General features: G+C 38.3%; 1 protein-coding gene across 5 annotated transcripts in view; it reads right to left on the bottom strand.

The window, feature by feature from the left end:
• The window catches only part of KIAA0895 (KIAA0895 ortholog), an 89,521-nt gene extending 65,785 nt beyond the window's left edge, over positions 1-23,736 (bottom strand). For 3 of the 5 annotated variants that reach the window (XM_036862731.1, XM_036862732.1, XM_036862733.1), the window contains exon 1: positions 9,297-9,600. In XM_036862731.1, the coding sequence (XP_036718626.1) occupies positions 9,297-9,321 (25 nt within the window). In that variant the 5' untranslated portion in view covers positions 9,322-9,600. Of the gene's footprint in view, positions 1-9,296; positions 9,601-23,717 lie in introns of those variants that run through there. The other 2 variants (XM_036862735.1, XM_036862736.1) reach the window with 2 other exon arrangements.
• Between the last annotated feature and the right edge of the window lie 244 nt (positions 23,737-23,980).

Below are 23,980 nucleotides of genomic sequence, written 5' to 3'. Positions count from 1 at the left end.
TGTGAGATAATATACATAAATAATCTGAACACTCAACTCTACCAAGAATGTGGATTTCGTAGAAAGGATATAGTTTAATAGTATTACCAATATAAAGTAAAATCCAAGGCATTTTCAAAGCCAATACAATCTTGAAATCTGACACTATATATAAAGGTAGCCATCAGTAAAAGGACAACACTGTTTTACATATCTCAAAAAAATTTTTTTAAATTAAATAAATGATATGTGCACATTCAAGCATGTTTTAGTAATGTCACTCAATATTTATTAGTTACTTTTCTTAATTTTAGGCTATAGGTTAAGATTAAAGAAAATCAAGTTTTTTCTTGCCAAGACTTAAAAAAATAATTACTATGTAAGATATCAGTATATCAAATGCCAAATTAAGGAGAGGTCAGTTTTGCCTTTAGATCTCAAAAGTGCTTTAAAGAGGTAAGAATAGCTTGAAATATTGTTGCTTGTGTCCTGTTTTAAAACTGTGTTGATTTGCATTCTTTCATTCCACAAATACAGGAATACTGCTAATAGGTACATGGATCTGAAAAACATCTGTATAAATACATTGTTTTTGCCTTCAACCAGCTTCTAATCTAGCTCTGAAGGTAAGGCAGTCCTATGAAGATTTGAGTACTAATACGAGGTAGTATAAGCTTAAATGTGAAAAACAAAAGATACAGACAATAACCTAGGGTTCAGGGAAGGAAGAGAAACATTTGAGAGGATTTCAGGTAAACCCTTAAGAGCTTTCAGATTCAATTCTAAACTGACAAAGTGTTTGAGTTTGTCTTAAATCCTGTTATTTGAACTCCTATCTGACCATGTCTGCTTATAAACCTTTTCTAAATCCTTTCTGCAAATGTGATACATGATTCTCTCAACCACCTCTCTTTTCTAAGTCTCATGGATCCTTATGCCTCTAGCCCTCAACCTCTGGCTCCTACTATGCAGGCAATTTCAACGCTAGCTGACTTGGACAGCTGCCTTCCTTGCCAAGAAAGAGACAATTTATTTAATTCCATTTTTTAAAAAACTGTTTATCCACATAGATCTGTCGCTCACTCATTCAAGATTAGACATTCAGGGATCCTTTCTATAATAAGTAGTAATAAATAATAATAATAATAATAGCAGCCACTATTTGTTGATACATTTATGTGAGTTTGGGATTTCACCAAAAACTGTGCATGTTATATCACTTAAGCTTCAGAAATGTTAAGTAATGTGCTCAAGGTTATACGACAAGAAAGTAGTGAACAGCAAACTGTGATTCGAATGCAGATGTGTCTGATTACAGAGTCCATACTCATTCTATTATATAAGGTCATTCATTCAATTATCAACAGACATTCAGTATTAAGTCTGCTACATGCACAGCACTACATCTTTTCTTCCTCTGTACAAACACAGCACCCTAGTAAGACACAGTAATCTGAATAACTGATGTATTCAATACTAAGATAGGTACCAGGACCATGTGTTATTCATCTTTCTCTTTCCAACATCTAGCATGGTATCTGGTAGACATTCAATAAATGTACACTGAATAAATAAGTGAATGAATGAATGGCACGACCCTAAACATGCCATTCTCTGACCACTTTAGATACACAGGTATTTGTAGTTCTGGAACCATTCTATATTTCTATGAGGAGATGACTGTAGAAGTGGAAATATAACCTGGAAGACCTTGAACCAGTGGTTCTCAAATGAGAGCAACTGTGCCCTCCAGGGGACATTTCGTTGTCACAATTAGGGAGGGATGCTACTAGCATCTTGTGGGTAGAGGCCAGGGATGAGGTTAAACATCCTTCAATACACAGGACAGCCTCCTACAACAAAAATATTCGTCCTAAAATAATGCCACGGTAGGGAAACCCTGCACTAAAAGTTTTTAAAGCCCAGAAATCTTAGGGTTTAGGGTAAAGAAACAGTATAAGGTCAAAAGTAGATAATAAACAATCCAAATATGTAAGGTACTTAGAAGTCCTTCTAGTTAACATTTTCTAGGCCAACATATGAAATTTGAATTCTGCTGTCTAAAGGTAACATGAAAGTATAAACTTGCAGGGGCTAAATAAAATGTCTACTACATGGACAAGCTGAGAGATAGGAACTAGACTGCACAGGGTCATGTTGAAGGTTGATTGTACAAAGAAGCCATTCAATAATTTGAATAAACAGAACAAACAAAACTTTCATCAATGGCTGGTAAGTCCCAGATCCTCAGGGGTTTCATACTTAAGTGTTGCCAACTGATAGTCAAAATTGGGTAGGATGGGCAAACACAGGCTAAGGAACACAAGCTGCAGTCCAAATGCCCACGAACAATGTCGGTTTCCCTAACAAGACACCACAAGTTTAGGAGACAAGAGGTGATAATGAAAGGCAGACTGAAACGGACACTGAAAGGAACGGAGCAAGAGAACTGAGATAAGAATAAGGGTATCACAAACCTAGAAAAGTTGGGTAAGGACTAGGCATAGCCAGGAAGGTAAAAGGAGGTAATCAGGGTTTTCTCGTTTGGTCTTCATAATAAAAAGGGGGAAGTTACCTCAAATTAAGATCAGTTAACAAAACTACTCTGAAGAATTCCTAATTTGGGTGGTTTATTACAGGTATATTGATTTTTTTTTAAATGTAAAATGTAAAAAGTGCTTTCTTTGGTTCCTAAGACTCAGTAGCTCTGTTGATCAAAGAGCTGTGTTCATAGAGTTTTCTGTTGTTTTGTCATAAAGCATCTCAATTCTTAATTCTGTCCCATCTCAAACAACCTATACACTTCGGGATACTTAAACAAAAGTCCTAAACCAGCTGCCAAAACACTCAAGGAGGAATGGGGGGAGCGGGAGAGAAATTACAGTGTGTGCATGACAGAACCCCTTCCCCCCTCCCAGGAGTTGCAGCATTTCAGTTCACTTGCTAATTATCTACCTGAGAGGTTTAGCATCAGTCCTTTGTAAGCTCCATCTGCTGGTAAGTAGTCTGGGAGTACCAATGGTGTATCTATTCAGTAAATGTCAATCCTGCCAAATGCTGATATACCATGAAGTTCATAAACGTGGGGCAGGTGGACCTTCACACAACTCTTACAGGATAGATATACATTAATTTCTCAGAGTCATGCTAATCTTATTTTAGTTGTATTAAGTATTAGAAAACCTAAAATACTGTTTTTGTCATTTTAAATACTACTACTGTTTAAGAAAAACAACCTTTAAAACAGGCTTAAGAACATAATAAAAGGACAAGAAGAAGAGTTCAATGAAGAACATCCTATTCTCCTAACTCCTTTTTTCCTGAAAAATCAAAACTTTAAGCATAAGCAGGCTTCTTTGGGGGCAAGTGTAACTCATTTTCTCTCATAAAAGTAATAAAATAAATAAAAATCATACTCTCATATTAAAAGTCACTATTTAATGTAACATTTTAGCCATCAGCAATCTGCTTCACTATAACCCTGGAGAAAAGGAAAATAATTTGTTGATCAAAGAAGTCATTCACCCCAAAATGATTACCCATATTGAGGGAAAAAAGGAAAATAATATTACATTAAAATTGATAGTATAGTCACAAGTGGATGACTATACTGAAATTACCAACACAATGAAAGCTGAATTTGTATCTAGAACAGGAGTAAAGAATACCAGGATTCCTGGCTTCCATTCCCAACTCTTTCAATAACCTCTCTGTAATAGTGGCTTCATCACTAAACCCATCAGCGCCTCCTGATCCTCATCTAAAGGCATGAAAGAAAGAGGGGAACACTACTCACTAAACTCTTAGTGTTTCACAACTGAATAGGTGAGGTTTCACAGTAGTTACAAGGTCTCTGGCTGAAAGGAAGATCAGATCATCAGAAACAAAGCCTGCTGGAAAATACCATTCAACCAATTCTGACCCATAAAATGGCAATTTCATATGGTTCACTTATACTTATGAAACCTGAGAACCCGGGGTAATTTTATACCACAAAACGATAGGTTGCTTGATTACAAACAGAAGAAGAAGCAAAATAAAACAATTCCCAAACAAGATAAACACTTTAGTTTCACCAAGCTGTTCATCATTACTTAAACTCAAATGATCTAACATCTGTCAACAGCAGAAAGGATGAGTAAATTGTGGTATATTCATACAATAGAATACTATATTGCAATGAAAAAGAACAAACTGAGTTTGCAAGCAACAATATAGATCAATCTCACAGACAATACTGAGCAAACAAAGCCAGATTAAGAGAATACATACTGTATAATTCCACTTATATGTGGTTCAAAAACAGGCAAAACTTGGGACTTCCCTTGTGGTGCAGTGGTTAAGAATCTGCCTGCCAATGCAGGGAACACGGGTTCAATCCCTGGTCTGGGAAGATCCCACATACTGCAGAGCAATTATGCCCGTGTGCTACAACTACTGAGCCTGCGGGCCTAGAGCCCGTGCTCCTCAATAAGAGAAGCCACCGCAAGGAGAAGCTCAAGCACCACAACTAGAGAAAAGCCTTTGCACAGCAATGAAGACCCAACGCAGCCAAAAATAAATTAAAAAAAAAAAAACCAGGCAAAACTAATTTATGGTATTAGAAGGCAGAATAGTGCTTATCTTTGAGGGAGGGGTTATAACCTGGGAGGAGGTACCAGGGTACTGGGGGCTAGAAAGCTATCTTGTTCTGCGCAGTGGTTACATATGTACAGATTCATCAGGCTGCTCATTTAAGACTCAAGCACTTTACTGAATGTAAGTTACACTATAATTTTTAAACTGGTATATTTAAAAAATCAGTATCTTTGAAAACATTTATTGCCCAATTTGTCTGCATTATAACGGTAATCTTTTAGTTATAATACCTCCAAATTCAACATTATCCAATATAGTTTCTCAACTGTAAGTAAACAGAGAGATGAAAAGGCACTGCTAGTATCATTCAAGAACTGAGAAACTCAACTATACTTCAGGATTCTTAAAAATGTCACAGCCCCGGTTAGGGGCACTTCAGTGTTACTCTATCAGCAGCAAGGACTCTTATAATGTGATACTATTGTTTTTTGGTCAGAAACTGCTTGTGGTGGTGGTGATGGTGTGTTTTTGCAGTTAGAAGCATGAAGGGTATTCTATAATGCTGGGAAATGATGGTCTGTGGTAAAAGAAAATTCATTCAATACCATCTAAAACAACAGTGAACATGCGAGAAAAACTTCCCCAGGCTTTCCACTCAGGGTGAAGACAAAATCCTAATCATGGCACATGAGGTCACTCATGGTCAGGTCACTCTGCCTCTCTGGCCCCATCATGCACAATGTTCCCCCTTAATCAGTCCACTCTAGCCTCCCTTCATTTTATCAATCCCTCACACTCACCACTCCCTCTCCAGACACAAAACATCTTCATATTCTGTTCCCTGTGTTTGAAGAGCCCTGCCCTCTCCTCTCTGTTACATTAATCCCTATTCATCCTTCAGTTCAAGTATCACTTGTTCAGGAAAACTTCCCTGGAAGGTTCTTTGACTCACTTGTCACGGTTGCAGTCTTACATTTGTTTATATGATGGCCTTCCTCATCACTGAAATTATAAGTCCCATTATGGCATACATATGTGTTTGTTTCTGCTCACTCACTGCCCTGAGAGGTAGCCAAGGAAACAGAATATTTGAGAGGAGGGAAAGGATACAGGACTTGAATGCCTGAAGGTTGAGGCAAAAATCATACCAGGATGCATAAAAATGTGAAACAATTAGTGATGTTGAAGATAAATTTTAATGGCAGGTGCCTACTGCTATAGGACAGACAGGAGCTATGTGCCTAAGTGTATTCATCCCACATGGCCAAACACTGCTCTTAAGACTTTTTGTCTCCAGTATTTTTAAACATTCACTTTTGTTACAAAGGAGCTTCATTACCAGATGATTAATCACTTCTTATATCACATACAAGATACAGGCAGTAGGAATTCATAAAATAACATAATCTTATATGGCTTCTGATAGCATTTTGTTACTCACTTAATGAGCTAGATGTCTTCTTCTATTTTGAAAACAATTTTATAGTCAAGTAAAATATGATCTTTCCAGGCAAAAATTACAGACTTGCCTGTGATAAAAACTTAAAAGCACCTGGAGTAAACTATCAGCTAATGTACCACTGATGTTAAATGAGATCCTCATGTTGAATTTTGTGGCTTAAATCAACATAGAGTCATTTAAACAAGGGTTCTGACTTTCCTAGTGGTTGAGAAAATGGGCTTTGGAATGGAGCTTCTCTGATTTGAATCTTGGCTGTTTATTAGCAGCTGTGACCTTGAGCAAGTTACTTAACATCTTTGTGCTGCAGTTTCCCTATCTGTAAAATGGGATACTACTACTATATACCTCACAGTATTGGTAGGAGGATCAGAAAAGGTAATATATGTGAAGTGCTGAGAACAATGCTGGCCTGTACTAAGCAGCAGGTGTTAACTATCAGTATCATTATTATATTCAATACTATATTCAGCTCCTATAGAAATACTCCACGGAATAACGTAAATGGGAAGATATTCAGAATCATGAAATTTGGATTTCCAAGGTAAATTTAACATTAAGTAATAAATTCTACATTCTAGAATCAACATTTTAGTGGCTATAGTATAACAAACCGTCTTCTTTAAAAAGCTATGAGAAGGTAAACAAATCTCTTCTGATTTGATCCCATTTCAAACAGCATATATAACATACAAATCTTTCTTATTTTATTTTACTCCTCCAATCAGTTCACCAGGATGTTATATTTAGATTATATTAAATCATGACTCATAAGTCAAAAGTGAGTAAGATACTATATAGGAAGTGATTTCAGAAGCAAGTAACTGCTTCAGTCCTGAAATAAAACAATCAGTTTGCTCTATATTTATACCTATTTTAAAGCTGAAAAGAAATAAACACATTTCCATCAGTACCCTTACCACAAACAAGCATGCTCTTGATGCTAACCAGAAGAACATGGGCTTCTAAGATATCAATGAATGATGAGGGGATAGTGAGGGAAAAGGAGGGCATGCTTTCAGCTAAACTCTCTTCATAAAGTTTCTGGCCGTTGAAACTGGGCTTTCTGATATGTCAGCGAAATGTTAGGCATGGGGTTCTAGAACTATCCTTTTAACTAGTCAAGAAATTTATAAAAGAAATGGAGAAACTATTTTGAAAAACAACCAGTCAGTTGTTTTAAATGAGGCTTGAATTGTCTCAAATGACTATTTGAATTTTTATTGAACTACAGAAATACACTGCCAAATTATCTTATCTCAGGAAACGCAACATGCAGAGTTGGACTGATACGTCTATTGCCACTAAATTATGGGAAGAGAGTTGAGACAGGAGGAGTGGGTCTACTGTTTTAGAAAGTATCTCTCCTCAAACTTCCAACTCTGCATATTGAAAAACAGGAGATCCACTTTGTATGGCTAACTGGTCAGAATACCCACTTTCTAAAATTAATATTATTATAATTGTATTTTTCCTCTACCATGATTGTTATGCTTTGGGGAAATCATCTTAATTGATGTTATTTCTAAATCGTTATCTAATAACCTTCACTAGTATATTTTTCTAACTAGTATATTTTTTCTCCAGGGCAGTGGTTCTCAAATGGGGCGGGTTGGGGGGGGGGTGGTAATTTTGCCCTCCAGGAGACATTTGACAATGTCTAGAGACATTTCTGTTTGTCACAACTGTGTGTGTGTTGGGGGCGGGGGGGTTACTAGCTTCTAGTGGAAGAGGCCCGGGACGCTGCTAAACATTCTGCAATGCACAGGACAGCCCCCCGCAACAAAGAGTTATCTACTGCCTCAACATTAATAGTGCCACGGTTGACAGACTCTGCTCCAATACAAAAAGAAGATATGGTACTTTAAAGTAGCTTTCGGGACTTCCCTGGTGGCGCAGTGGTTAAGAATCCGCCTGCCAAGGCAGGGGACATGGGTTTGAGCCCTGGTCCGGGAAGATCGATCCCACATGCCACGGAGCAACTAAGCCCGTGCGCCACAACTACTGAGCCTGAGCTCTAGAGCCCGCGTGCCTAGAGCCCGTGCTCTGCAACAAGAGAAAAGCCACCACAATGAGAAGCCCACGCACCACAACCAAGAGTAGCCCCCGCTTGCTGCAACTAGAGAAAGCCCGTGTGCAGCAACAAATACCGAACGCAGCCCAAAATAAATTTAAAAAAAATAATAACTTTCAATTTTCATTGTATTTTAAGATGAAAGAACAGGATCTACATCAAATCACTTTAAGAAAAAAATTTAATGCCAATTTAAGTTGCCTCTTAAATCTTAGATCTGGTAATCGTCTATGTTTCCTGACAACATAAATAACAATGAGATAAATCACAGCAATGTCATGACTGCACAAAATCAACTCCTCATTTTATAACCTGGAACATGAAATATAAAATTAAGACCATAAATATTTTCATTAAAAGTGCATTTCGTTATACAATTTAAAATTTTGCAGAAAAATGGTCTATTAGGTACAGCGATGCCTTCAAGTAAAAAAATCTGGTCTTATTTTGAAGCCAGTTGCAAGATTAGGCATCTCCCTTTACTCTGCTGTTCTTCGGTGTTTTCAGTCATGATACTAGGTTATCAAGAAAGCTGTCTTGCAGGAATGTTAGGCAGAATCAAATGACGGGAAAATGGCCTAGGAAATTATTCTAATATTGTGTAAGATAATTTTTAGATGATTAATATACACAGTTATTTTCTAAAAGTAACAAAAGGCAAATAACTTTCTGACCTGGGGTCTAAACAACCATTTTTTGCGCTTGGTATAATACATACTATAAAGTGACCTCTTAATATCAACTCAAAACGTTCTGATTTAAGAATAAAAGCATACATACAAACAGTATAAATACTGATATACAGAGATGTGCTCTTTTGCTTAGCTCTGACTTTTCTGAACATTCTAGAAAACTAGATCCTAGTGCACTACACTGCCTAATTACATATCTAATAAGCCTTGAAACAGAATTTAACAATATTCAGATTGTACATTTGTAGGGCCGATCTATTATACTTTACCTCACTACAGTCCACAGCACGCGCTTACTGATAATAAGTGACAAAAGGAAAAGGGACCGTTTTCTCTCTTCCCTGCACACCTTTTCCCTAAGCACCTTCCGCGCGTTCCGCACTGTTCAGGGCGCCGCTTTGAGCACCGAAGCCCACATCCTACCGTCACCTCGGCCTCCGGGTACTCGCCGCAAGCGGCCGGGACGACGCTGGCCGCTGCCGCCAGCCCAGGGGCCACCCTTCCTGGCACTCACCCGTCACGCGAATGGACTCCAGCATCGTCCCGCTGAGGCCGCGGGCGGCGGGCTCCGCGGGCGCTCGGGGCGAGGGCCAGACAAGAATCCGGCGGGCCACCTCTAGCCTCCGGCCGTGCCTCAGACGCGGGGTCGCGGAGGAAGGTTGCTCTCAGCGACCGGGTGCAGGATAAGGCGGGTAAGGACGGACGGAGACGTGCCGACAGAGAGCTGCGAGCAGCGTTCTTCCAACCCGCAGGTGCTGGAAGGTACTCAAAGCCGCCCAACACCGTGCAGCTGCTCTTAGCGCCCGCCGGCGTGACGTTGCCGCTCCCCCGTTGCTAGGAAACGCGTGCCGTCCGCGTGCGCCGTGCTTCACGGAGCCTGCGCGCCGTTGGAGGCGCCAGAGATACGGCGTCCTGGCTCGCAGGAAGAGGAGGAACTACAACTCCCGGCGTGCACAGCGCAGGCCCGTGCCTCGGGAGCTTGTGGGCTGGACCCTGGGAGAGGCTCGGATCTCCAGCCTTTCCTACACACGCATTTTGACTGATCATCCTCGTAGACATTTGTGCGCTGTTCAAGAGGGCGTTAACTCCTCAGTAGATTTTACAAGAGACAGGTGGCGCAGTCCTAGCTGCGAATTACAAAGCCAGTCTCCTCCGCCTTTTAGTTACCTTTCCGGGTGCAAAAAGCTAAAACAACTTTAGATTGCAGCTGGTAGTAATGAAGGTGCTGGAAGCTCAACTACATTTACCCAATGAGTACCCCGGCATAATATCCTTAATACTAAAATACAAATTTTAATTTATGATTGTGCAGTTGATAGGGGCTGATTGTTGTTTTCATTATTGCGTGGGAAATGTGGAGACTATACCATTTAACGAACATTTTCTGAGAGCCTAAGGTGTGCAAGGTTCTGAGACAGGCCTTGAGAACATCAAGGGAAATGAAATAAGGCTGGAGCTAACAGTTGAGAAACTCATAAGATAGCATTGGCACTGTCAATTTTCAAAGCCACATTTTCTCTTTATCTTTCCTCAAGGTTGAGATAGGACACAGAAATAATTGTGGGATGTGTTTTCAAACTCAGGAACAAAACGGAAGTTGAAGTTATGTCAGGAACATCATACTCTAAGAATGACAGAACAAGTGAGAATTTTGTATCTTTTTCACCAATTAGGGGCATACGATGGAAATTTGACAGTATCACAGATAGTGGCTAACCCCACATCCCAGTTTGTCAGAAAATCCTGTGAACACTATTTTCAGAATATATCCAGGATCCAGCCACTTCTCACTATCACCACTGCCACTTTTCTGGCTCAAGCCACCACCAGCTTTTGTCTGGATTATAACTGTAGCCTCCTATATGAACCCCATGTTTCCACTCTTGCCCTCTTCACTTGACTCTCAAAACTCAGTGGCCAGCATGATCCTGTTAAAAAGTCAGATAACGTCAGTTCTCTGTGAAAAACACTTCAGTGGCTTCCTTTCTTACCTATGACGTCCTTTAGGACCTAGCCTCCTGCCATCTCTTTGGGCTCATCTCCCTCCTTGGTCTCCTCCACACACTCTGGCCTCCTAGATATTCGTCAGCTATGCCAAGCACTGTTTCACCTCATGCCCACTGCAATTTTGGAGCTCCCCTGCCTGGAATGCTCCCCCACCCCCAGCACCCACCCTGGCCTTAAGCCCACAGGACTAGCTCCTTCACTTCTCAGGACTTAATCCAAATGTCACTTCTCAGTGAGGCCTTTCTCGGCCACTCAATTTAAAATTCCATTCCTTTCTCAGATTTCCCATACCCTTTCTCTGCTTTATTTTTTTTTTCCTTAGCACTTAACATTATATAATTTATTACATATTTTACTGATTCCTTTTTTTTAAACATCTTTATTGGAGTATAATTGCTTTACAATAGTGTGTTAGTTTCTGCTTTATAACAAAGTGGTTCAGCTATACATATACATATGTCCCCATATCTCCTCGCTCTTGCCTCTGCCTCCCACAGTCCCTATCCCACCGCTCTAGGTGGTCACAAAGCACCGAGCTGATCTCCCTGTGCTATGCAGCTGCTTCCCACTAGGTAACTATTTTACATTTGGTACTGTATATATGTCCATGCCACTCTCTCACTTCATCCCAGCTTACCCTTCCCCCTCCCTGTGTCCTCAAGTCCATTCTCTACGACTGCGTCATTATTCCTGTCCTGCCCCTAGGTACTTCAGAACCACGTTTGTTTTTTTTTTAAGATTTGAAAAAAAATTGGACAGCTACATTTAAAAGAATGTAGATTCTTTTTTTATTTTTTTTAGACTCCATATGTATGTGTTAGCATACGGTATTTGTTTTTCTCTTTCTGACTTATTTCACTCTGTATGAAAGACTCTAGGTCCATCCACCTCATTACAAATAACTCAGTTTCGTTTCCTTTTATGGCTGAGTAATATTCCATTGCATACATGTGCCACATCTTCTTTATCCATTCACCTGTTGATGGACACTTAGGTTGCTTCCATGTTCTGGCTATTGTAAATAGAGCTGCAATGAACATTGTGGTACATGACTCTTTTTTGGTTTTCTCAGGGTATATGCCCAGTAGTGGGATTGATGGGTCATATGGTAGTTCTATTTTTAGTTTTTTAGGTAACCTTCATTCTGTTCTCCATAGTGGCTGTATCAATTTACATTCGCACCAACAGTGCAAGAGGGTTCCCTTATCTCCACACCCTCTCCAGCATTTACTGTTTGTAGACTTTTTCATGATGGCCATTCTGACTGGTGTGAGGTGATATCTCATTGTAATTTTGATTTGCATTTCTCTAATAATTAGTGATGCTGAGCATCCTTTCATGTGTTTGTTGGCAATCTGTATATCTTCCTTGGAGAAATGTCTACTTAGGTCTTCTGCCCATTTTTGGATTGGGGTGTTTGTTTTTTTGATATTGAGCTGCATGAGCTGCTTGTAAATTTTGGAAATTAATCCTTTGTCATTTGCTTCATTTGCAAATATTTTCTCCCATTCTGAGGGTTGCCTTTTCAACTTGTTTATCTTTTCCTTTGCTGTGCAAAAGATTTTAAGTTTCATTAGGTCCCATTTGTTTATTTTTGTTTTTATTTCCATTTCTCTAGGAGGTATTTCAAAAAGGATCTTGTTGTGATTTATGTCATAGAATGTTCTATGTTTTCCTCTAAGAGTTTTACAGTGTCTGGCCTTACATTTAGGTCTTTAATCCATTTTGAGTTTATTTTTGTGTATGGTGTTAGGGAGTGGTCTAATTTCATTCCTTTAAATGTAGCTGTTCAGTTTTCCCTGCATCACTTATTGAAGAGGCTGTCTTTTCTCTATTGTATATTCTTGCCTCCTTTATCAAAAATAAGGTGACCATATGTACCTGAGTTTATCTCTGGGCTTTCTATCTTGTTCCATTGATCTATATTTCTGTTTTTGTGCCAGTACCATACTGTCTTGATTACTGTAGCTTTGTAGTATAGTCTGAAGTCAGGGAGCCTGATTCCTCCAGCTCCGTTTTTCTTTCTCAAGATTGCTTTGGCTATTCGGGGTCTTTTGTGTTTCCATACAAATTGTGAGATTTTTTGTTCTAGTTCTGTGAAAAATGCCATTGGTAGTTTGATAGCGATTGCATTGAATCTGTAGATTGCTTTTCACATTTTCACAATGTTGATTCTCCAATCCAAGAACATGGTATATCTCTCCATCTGTTTGTATCGTCTTTGATTTCTTTCATCAGTGTCTTATAGTTTTCTGCATACAGGTCTTTTGTCTCCTTAGGTAGGTTTATTCCTAGGAATTTTATTCTTTTTGTTGCAGTAGTAAATGGGAGTGTTTCCTTAATTTCTCTTTTAGATTTCTCATCATTAGTGTATAGGAATGCAAGAGATTTCTGTGCATTAATTTTGTATCCTGCTACTTTACCAAATTCATTGATCAGCTCTAGTAGTTTTCTGGTAGCATCTTTAGGATTCTCTATATATAGCATCATGTTTTCTGCAAACAGTGACAGCTTTACTTCTTCTTTTCCGATTTGGATTCCTTTTATTTCTTTTTCTTCTCTGATTGCCATGGCTAGGACTTCCAAAACTATGTTGAATAACAGTGGTGAGGGTGTACAACCTTGTCTTGTTCCTGATCTTAGAGGAAATGGTTTCAGTTTTTCACCATTGAGAACAATGTTGGCTGTGGGTTTGTCATATATGACCTTTATTATGTTGAAGTAAGTTCCCTCTATGCCTACTTTCTGGAGGATTTTTATCATAAATAGGTGTTAAATTTTGTCAAAAACTTTTTCTGCATCTATTGAGATGATCATATGGTTTTTCTCCTTCAGTTTGTTAATATGGTGTATCACATTGATTGATTTGCATATATTGAAGAATCCTTGCATTCCTGGGATAAACCCCACTTGATCATGGTGTATGATCCTTTTAATGTGCTGTTGGATTCTGTTTGCTAGTATTTTGTTGAGGATTTTTGCATTTATGTTCATCAGTGATATTGGCCTGTAGTTTTCTTTCTTTGTGACATCTTTGACTGGTTTTGGTATCAGGGTGATGGTGGCCTCATAGAATGAGTTTGGGAGTGTTCCTCCCTCTGCTATATTTTGGAAGAGTTTGAGAAGGATAGGTGTTAGCTCTTCTCTAAATGTTTGATAGAATTCGCCTGTGAAGCCATCTGGTCCTGGGCTTTTGTTTGTTGGAAGATTTTTAATCACAGTTTCAATTTCAGTGCTTGTGATTGGTCTGTTTATATTTTCTATTTCTTCTTCTATTTCTTCCTGGTTCAGTCTCGGAAGGTTGTGCTTTTCTAAGAATTTGTCCATTTCTTCCAGGTTGTCCATTTTATTGGCATATAGTTGCTGGTAGTAATCTCTCATGATCCTCTGTATTTCTGCGGTGTCAGTAGTTACTTCTCCTTTTCCATTTCTAATTCTATTGATTTGAGGCTTCTCCCTTTTTTTCTTGATGAGTCTGGCTAATGGTTTATCAATTTTGTTTATTTCTCAAAGAACCAGGTTTTAATTTTATTGATCTTTGCTATTGTTTTCTTTGTTTCTATTTCATTTATTTCTGATCTGATCTTTATGATTTCTTTCCTTCTGCTAGCTTGGGGGTTTTTTTGCTCTTCTTTCTCTAATTGCTTTAGGTGTAAGGTTAGGTTGTTTGAGATGTTTCTTGTTTCTTGAGGTAGGATTGTATTGCTATAAACTTCCCTCTTAGAACTGCTTTTGTTGCATCCCATAGGTTTTAGGTCGTCATGTTTTCATTGTCATTTATTTCTAGGTATTTTTTGATTTCCTCTTTGATTTCTTCACTGATCTCTTGGTTATTAAGTAGTGTATTGTTTAGCCTCCATGTGTTTGTATTTTTTACAGATTTTTTCCTGTAATTGATATCTAGTCTTATAGCGTTGTGGTCGGAAAAGATACTCGATACAATTTCAATTATCTTAAATTTACCAAGGCTTGATTTGTGACCCAAGATATGATCTCTCCTGGAGAATGTTCTGTGCGCACTTGAGAAGAAAGTGTATTCTGTTGTTTTTGGATGGAATGTCCTATAAATATCAATTAAGTCCATCTTGTTTAATGTTATCACTTAAAGCTTGTTTCCTTATTTATTTTCGTCTTGGATGATCTGTCCACTGGTGAAAGTGGGGTGTTAAAGTCCCCTACTATGATTGTGTTACTGTTGATTTCCCCTTTTATGGATGTTAGCATTTGCCTTATTTATTGAGATGCTCCTATGTTGGGTGCATAAATATTTACAATTGTTATATCTTCTTCTTGGATTGATCCCTTGATCATTATGTAGTGTTCTTCTTTGTCTCTTGTAATAGTCTTTATTTTAAAGTCTATTTTGTCTGATATGAGAATTGCTACCCCAGCTTTCTTTTGATTTCCATTTGCATGGAATACCTTTTTCCATCCCCTCACTTTCAGTCTGTATGTGTCCCTAGGTCTCTTGTAGACAGCATATATACAGGTCTTGTTTTTGGATCCATTCAGCCAGTCTATGTCTTCTGGTTGGAGCATTTAATCCATTTACATTTAAGGTAATTATCAATATGTATGTTCCTATTACCATTTTCTTAATTGTTTTGGGTTTGTTATTGTAGGTCTTTTCCTTCTCTTGTGTTTCCTGCTTAGAGAATTTCCTTTAGCATTTGTTGTAAAGCTGGTTTGGTGGTGCTGAATTCTGTTAGCTTTTGCTTGTCTGTAAAGGTTTTAATTTCTCTGTCGAATCTGAATGACATGCTTGCTGGGTAGAGTAATCTTGGTTGTAGGTTTTTCCCTTTCATCACTTTAAATATGTTCTGCAACTCCCTTCTGGCTTGCAGAGTTCCTGCTGAAATATCAGCTGTTAATCTTATGGGGAATCCCTTGTATGTTATTTTCCCTTGTATGCTTTTAATATTTTTTCTTTGTATTTAATTTTTGATAGTTTAATATGTCTTGGTGTGTTTCTCCTTGGATTTATCCTGTATGGGACTCTCTGCACTTTCTGGACTTGATTGACTATTTCCTTTCCCATATTAGGGACGTTTTCAACTATAATCTTTTCAAATATTTTCTCAGTCCCTTTCTTTTTGTCTTCTTCTTCTGGGATCCCTATAATTTGAATGTTGGTGCATTTAATGTTGTTCTAGAGGTCTCTTAAGACTGTCCTCAATTCTTTTCATTCTTTTTTCTTTATTCTACTCTGCAGTAGTTGTTTCCACTATTTTATCTTCCAGGTCACTTATCCGTTCTTCTGCCTCAGTTATTCTGCTATTGATTCCTTCTAGAGAATTTTAAATTTCACTTATTGTGTTGTTCATCATTGTTTGTTTGCTCTTTAGTTCTTCTAGGTCCTTGTTAAACGTTTCTTGTATTTTCTCCATTCTATTTCCAAGATTTTGGATCATCTTTACTATCATTATTCTGAATTCTTTTTCAGGTAGACTGCCTATTTCCTCTTCATTTGTTTGGTCTGGTGGGTTTTTGACCTTGCTCCTTCATCTGCTGTGTGTTTCTCTGTCTTCTCATTTTGCTTAACTTACTGTGTTTGGGGTCTCCTTTTCGCAGCCTGCAGGTTCGTAGTTCCCATTGTTTTTTGTGTCTGCCCCCAGTGGCTAAGGTTGGCTCAGTAGGTTGTGTAGGCTTCCTGGTGGAGGGGACTGGTGCCTGTGTTCTGGTGGATGAGGCTGGATCTTGTCTTTCTGGTGGGCAGGACTGCATCAAGTGGTGTGTTTTGGCGTGTCTGTGACCTTATTATGATTTTAGGCAGCCTCTCTGCTAATGGGTGGGGTTGTGTTCCTGTCTTGCTAGTTGTTTGGCATAGGGTGTCCAGCAGTGTAGCTTGCTGGGCGTTGAGTGGAGCTGGGTCTTAGTGTTGAGAAGGAGATCCCTGGGAGAGCTTTCGCCGTTTCATATTACGTGTAGCCAGGAGGTCTGTGGTGGACCAGTGTCCTGAACTCGGCTCTCCCACCTCAGAGGCACAGGCCTGACACCCGGCTGGGGCACCAAGACCCTGTCAGTCACACGGCTTGGTCTGTAGAAGCCATACCTCTAGACAGACAGATTAAGGGAGTGAACATGTTGGGAATATCCAGTCGCGTCTTCTCGCTTGCATATCCACATAAGAAAGACAAAGGATAAATAAAAGGAAGATCATTTAAAATACAATAAAGCATGAATTTTGTTTTAATCTGTGTCTTAAAGACATGCAAATTCAACGAAAAAAAATATGGACTTCAAAGGTAATCAGGGTATGGAGAGCAGCTCATAATGCAGGATCCAGAGTGATTATTTCATTTGCATGTGAGGTTAGTGGCTGGACTTTTTTTTTTTTTTTAATGATTCCTCTGGCAGTTACAGTTTTTGATTTTTGGAGCTTTAGTGGAGGAGGCTCTGTGTAGAGAAGCTAGGGGCTGGCTCTGTCCCTCCATGGAGCATGGTCATTCCCAAAGTGTCCCCTTTTGGCTCGGAGTGCCTGGGTGATAGCAGGGTCTCCGGAGAGGGGTGGCCGGTGGCCGAGGATGGAGGGTTTTCCTTTCCTGCAAAGCAGGATTAATAATCCGTCTCGGAGGGTTTTGAAGTTCACGACTCTTCTTTGCAAAGCAAAGGAAAATGCATCGGACGCCAGCACTTCTGGATGGTGGTGCTCAAGAATCACCCAGACGAGCACTTTCGATAGAGCAAAGCCCAAGATTTCCTCTTACACATGGCTCTGGTGGGAGGAGAATCCCACTAAGCTAGGGAAGATGTTCCTGCTCCTAGGGTGTGTGTGCGTGCGTGTTCTCTTTCTGAACACCCCCCACCCCACCCCCAAACTCCTTTACCCCCTCACTCCTAATGCTAAGTCTCTGGCGGAGGCAGCTTCCTATGTCATGTGCTGTGGGAAATCTTACTGATTTATCTTGATTATTGTCTGTCTCCATCTCTAGAATAAAATTTCCACAAGTGCAGTGATTTTTGATTGTTCACTGCTATACTTACAGCAAATAGAATAGTGTCTAGCACACAGTATGTACTCAATTATTTGTAAGTTAAGGAATAAGTAGATATTAGAAAGCATGCATTTTCAATGATAATTCAAAGCAAAATAGAATGATATAGAATGGGCATGTAGATAAGGAACACATCTTCAGGTTAAATACTTGATATAGTAATAAGCAATGAATCCTTTGCATTCAGAAGAGCAGTTGTTCTTGCAACGTATGTCCTAAGGAAAAAGTATGTAAATGAAACTTATATACCTAACTTCCTTACATATCTTCCTTAACTTCCTTATATACCTAAAACTCTGAAACCTGCTTTCCAAGTTTGCTATAAATACATCTGTTACCTCTGCAAATTTCTAATTTTTCAAGTCACTGCAGTTTAAGAACTGTAATTCTCAAAAAAATAAAGACTCCTAAAAGATGTTTCCAAGTCATATGTTCAGCATCTAAAGAATTTACTCTGAATGTTTTTACTAAAGCATGGGTAATCAGGTTGTCCATTTTCATTATATTTTGAAGAAACCAAGATGTATTATTTTATTAATTTCAGAGCTATTTATTTATATACAAGAGACAGGGCTTAGTGCTTTTAGAGTACATAAAAGACACAATAATTATCCTCAAGACACTTACTGACAAGCATGGAGGGATATATATGTGTGTGTATATATATATATATATATACACACACACACGTTAGAAAATGATGTACACTAAAGGTATACCTCCCTCTTCAAAATTTCATTAAACTTAAGAATTCTAAAAATAGACAATTTGATGCCCCTGTAGTTAGCCCATCCAGAATATTATTTCATTGCTTACTTTAAAAATTATTTTTATGTTCACCCTACCAGTATTTTCTTGTGGATCATTTTGATTTATAAACATCTTCAGTGATAAATACTATATAAAGGTGCATATCAATTAATTCAAAGCATTTAAAAAAGATATTCTTTGTGTACTATTAGGCACTGAAGTACTCTTGCTAACAAATTCATGAAAACAAGGAGTTTATCTAATTTCTTACAAAACTAGTACTGTTATAAGCTTCTTTTACCACTCCGGCCTATGCAATTATTCATCCTCATCAACCTTTGTGCATCTGCTTTGTTAATTATTGATTCGTGCTACGCCTGTTTAGTATTTCCATTGGGTAAGGCATCTGCAGCTGTCCACTTAGCTGCTTTTGAGTCAGCATTGTTTTTACATATCTGCCAGAACAATGAACAATTCCATCTTTTTGAGAAACTTTCCTTTAAACCTGTTTCTATATAAACTCCATTTTCAAAGCACTGATTGCAAAATAAAGTTAAGAATTATTAAAACTGCTTTTAATAATTTGTTTATCTCTAAGGATACACGTCCCCCCTTTTTAAAGTTTTACTAAACTTAAGTTTTCCAAAGATGGCCAAGAATGCTATTGTAGTTATCCTACTGCAGCATTATACTTCAGTTTTTTAATGGTTATTTTTATGTTCACTACCAGCACTGTATTGTGGATCATTTCAATTTCTGATTCTCTTTAACAATGATTTCCATTAAATTTTAGATACAAAAATGATAGGAAAATAGATATTTTCAGAGAAATATTGGTTTTTTTATGTGTGGTGAGATTTTTATGTTTTGGATAAAGAACTTATATTTTTATTTTTTCCAGTAACTTTTAATTAACTCATATGTTAATGTGTATATTCCATGTACAAACTATTGATACATGGCAAGCTACACAGTCAATGGAGTTTCAGGACAAAAGAAGTCAGTCGAAACATCTCTGTAGTAAGAGAGGATGGGTTTTTTTGTCTTTTTTTTTAATAAAAAAGATCAACATCTTCCTTTTTAAAGGCTTAGAACACATTTGATCATTAACCTGGGTAGTAAAGGCCAAGAAAGAGGAATGGTGAAGACTGGAGAAGGTCGCTAATAAGCATTGTTAGTGCTGGTGGAGAGACAAATAACTATAATATTTCACTTTCTATAGCAAAAGTTCATTTGTTGAGAGCAGATCAAGTATATATTATGCTTGAAACTGAGAAAAAGTTTAATTTCTTAAGGAGAAGTTATCTCAGTAACTAAAAAAAAAAATAGAACATTAAAATAATATTTGTTTACTTTTACATTTCACATGAGAGTTTAAAAGAATAAGGGGAGGAGAGGCTTCTAGAAAATACTTTTGACTTTCCTCCCTGTTCTCTTGGAAACAATTTATAACATTCTATGTCATTGGAAATTTATGAATCGAGGAAAATTAATCTGCAGCTTGCCATTATAAAAGAACAGAGAAACTCTGGTTGCAACATCCCAGATTCTAACAAGCATTAAAGGAAGCCTCAGGGCAGCTGTAAACAATGTTCCTTGACTCTGAAAGAAAAAAAGAGCCAGGGAAAGTTGGTTTCTGTAGCTTTAAGAAATTTTTTTTCAGTGCAGTTTGAATGCTTTTGGGATGTCTGTATTGAGAGAATGGAATGTTTTCAGTATGTCTTTTTCAGGAGAATGAAAAACATGAAGTGGAAGCCAAATAAAAGAATGCTTTGTGAAACTGCCTCTGCCTTTCACCTCATTGAAAATAGTCAGGACAGCACAAAAATCCTGGGAAACCCTGTGATATTTTTTTGATAGGATGTTTTATTGTAAATGACTGAGGGAGGAAGGATATTTTTTATTAATCAGACATCAAAAATATTGCCTATCTTAATTACATTTTGAAGAAATCAAGATGTGCATTTATTTACTCCTTCCACAGATGTTTATTATTTATGTTACTACTGGTAGTGCATACATACATATGTAAATATGATATACATATATCGGGCAGTCCTTGTGCGCATACATCAGGGATGCTGTGGTGAGTAAATCAAATAGATTCCCAGTTCTCTTGGAATTTATAGCGGGAGAAACAAATAACAATTAAGTAAACAAATGATGTAATAGATACAAATAGGTGCTATGAAGTACAGTAAATCAGAGAAGTATACTAGAGATGGTGACTTGGGGTACGGAGGGGTCAGGAAAAGCCTCTTTGAGGAAGTGACTTTTGAGACTTGAAGGATAAGAAAGAGTTAGCCATGAGAAATTTGGGGCGGGGTTGGGCGGGGTAGACAAGCATTCAAAGTAGAGGGAATTGCAAAGGCAAAAGCCCTGGGATGGGAATGATCTTGTCCTGATCCTGGGGCTATGTGAAGGTCAGCATGGTTGGAGTCCAGTGAGCTGGGGGAAAGTGAAAAGATTTCAGAGGTAGGCAGGGGCTAAGGAAAGGAATTTGGACTTTTTTCTAAGTGCAATCAGAAGCCACTAAAACAGGGCAGTGACATAATATGGCTTTTTTTTTTTTTTAAAGATCGCATTGACTGCTCTGAGAATGATGCATAAGAGGATGAGAGTGGAAGCAGGGAAACCAGACAGGAGACTCTTGCAGTAGGTCCAGTGAGGGTGATGATGGCTTAAAGTGGAATGGAAGCTGCAGAGAGGGAGAGAAGTAAAAGATATATTTGGAGTCAGAGATGATGGTAGGCTGGGTATGTGGACAGAGTAGGAGGAAAAGAAGAAAGAACTGAATATGACCCCTAGGTTTTTGGCTTGAGCAACTGGGTAGATAGTGGTGCCATTTATGGAAATGGAGAAGATTGGGGAAAGAATAGGTTTAGTGGGGAAATTCCATTTTGGATGTTAAGTTTAATGCACCAGTTAAAAGTCCAAGTCAAGATTTCACATAGGTGGTTGGATATTAGTGTTACAAGTTCAAGGAAGAGTTCATGCCAAAGAAATAAATTTGGGAACCATCAGTATACAGATGGTATTTTAAGTCAATGGAACTGATGAGATCATCTGGGGGTGTGTGTGTAGGTAGACAAGAGCACCCAGGGTAGAATTTAAAGTTCTTAGTTACTTAGTTGTGGGGCAGAGGAAAAGGAGCCAACAAAGTTATACACACACACACACACACACACACACACACACAAACACAGATCTTCTTCAACTTACGACTGGGTTATGTCCTGATAAACCCATCCTAAGTCAAAAACGCATTTAATGCACCTAACCTACCAAACATTATAGCTTAGTCTAGCCTAGCTTAAACATACTCAGAACAATTATATTAGGCTACGGTTGGGCAAAATGAACACAAATCCTATTTTATTATAAAATGATGAATATCTCATGTAATTTATTGAGTACTGCACTGGAAATGAAAAACAGAATGGTTGTATGGGTTCTGATTGTTTACCACCCTGATCACATGGCTGACTGGGAGCTGCATCTTGGTGCAGCTGCCTAGCATCATGAGCATTGTACTGCTTATTGCTAGCCCAGGAAAAGATCAAAATTGGGCAGTGTTTGGGGAAGAGACCTGGGAAGGGCCAATGACAGGTTCTGGAAATCTCTGACTAGTCACAATCTTCTTGGTTCCTCATCTGCTATTTTAGGGGGCTGAATTAGGTGATCCCTGCCAGCTCCTACCTTTTTTTTTTTTTAACTTGCTTGGCCACCTTTTAAGAATAGATGAACTACTTAGCATGTGGCCTCATAGAAAAGGGCAGGGTGGGAAGTCAGGGCTAATACACAGGCATGGCTACAAATGAACTATGACATTTTTAATTTGACCAAAAGTTGGGAAAGGAGAATAAACTGAAGATTAGGGTTAGAGGGGATTTGCAGGTTAAGTAGGCGAGAACAGCAGTAGAGAAAAGATAAGGATTTCAGATTACAATCAGAAGCCAGTTCAGGGATTTGAAATCTTGGAGATGGAGCACTTCCTGGTTCTGTTTAGCGTCCAAGTGTGGCCATATATGTGGTGGACAAGCAGAAGAGAGGAGGAGGTCAGTAGAGTTGGAAGGTATGCGGAATGGTGAGGTCAGAGCGTAGGAGGCTGTGGACACTGAGAATTCACCAGCAAACGTTTCTTGAGGGCCTAGTACCTGCCAGGCATGAATGGTGCTGACGAATGCGGATGGTGTCAGGCTGTGAGAAGCAGGGCAGAGAGTGAAAGCAGATGTCATGAACGCCAATATTTGGAAGGGCTAATGAGCCAGGGGAAGAACCAAGGTCTGGAAAGAGTATGTGAGGAGAAATTTTTGAAGTGTTTGGAAGATAAAGAAGTTCATGACAGATGTCAGTGGAGTACAATGAACCTTCTTGTTTCAAACTTAAGGGGAAGATTTTGGGACTTCCCTGGAGGTCCGGTGGTTAAGATTCTTCCTTTCCACTGCAGGGGGCAAGGGTTCGGTCCCTGGTCCGGCCCCTGGTCGGGGAACTAAGATCCCACATGCCACATGGCCAAAAAATAAAAGGAGAAGAATTTATTTTTGATGTTCAATAAAGAGATTTTGATGTTTAAGAAACATTGACTTCTGCTATTTTTTAATATTTAAGGGCTACTTTTCTTTTATATGGGATTGCTAAAAAATTAAAACATAGGTTCTGTGAATATAGCTTTGAGAAATCTAGGTATGGAAAAGTAAAGATAGCATACGTAAATTATAGTGCGATAAGTACATAAAAGAATTCTTCGTCTTTATGAAAGGATTTACCATGGTCCTTTAAATATGAACTCCCTTAATACCATATTAACCACTTGAGAAAGTAAAAAGGAGATTAGAGCTGTATACATTTTGAGAATACGCTATTGAATAAAGGAAATATGTCGGTAGTTGCATTGGTTTTTGGAAACAATACAATATGTTAGAAAGCACACACACAATCTATTTTTCCTCACTTTGGAATATGAAACATTTTCACTGATTAACTTAGAAAAGAAAAAAATCTGATGCTAAAGACCACTAAAACTGTTTAAAACCCTTAAAATGTGATGCTAGTGACCATTAATAGGAGATATTGTAACAAATAAAATAGCCCTTTAGTAACACGTATATAACATCTTTTGATAGTTATTATTTCTTCATTATAATGAATGTGTAAAAGAAGTGGCCCTTCAGCCAGATAACCTGAAGTAGAGAACTTGACCTTAATCCTTCTTGCCACTGCCTTATGGTTAGATCTTGGCCTTTTTGATTCCTGTAAAAATAAGAATATTTAGGTCATTGTTTTATTTTGTGAATGAAATGAGAATGTGCGTGAATATACTTTGAAAAATTAACTGTACATACATAACATATGGAGTGTCCTTATTGAAGTAAATGTTTTTGACTTTTTGTGTTTTTCAGCCCTCCATCAATTTTATCTGTGAAAACATGATTACTATTTCCTT

Source organism: Balaenoptera musculus, chromosome 9 (assembly GCF_009873245.2).
Source record: "Balaenoptera musculus isolate JJ_BM4_2016_0621 chromosome 9, mBalMus1.pri.v3, whole genome shotgun sequence".
In the NCBI taxonomy this organism is placed as follows: domain Eukaryota; kingdom Metazoa; phylum Chordata; class Mammalia; order Artiodactyla; family Balaenopteridae; genus Balaenoptera; species Balaenoptera musculus.
The sequence above is the reverse complement of the archived record's forward strand: the minus strand, read 5'-3'. Positions and strand labels throughout refer to the sequence as shown.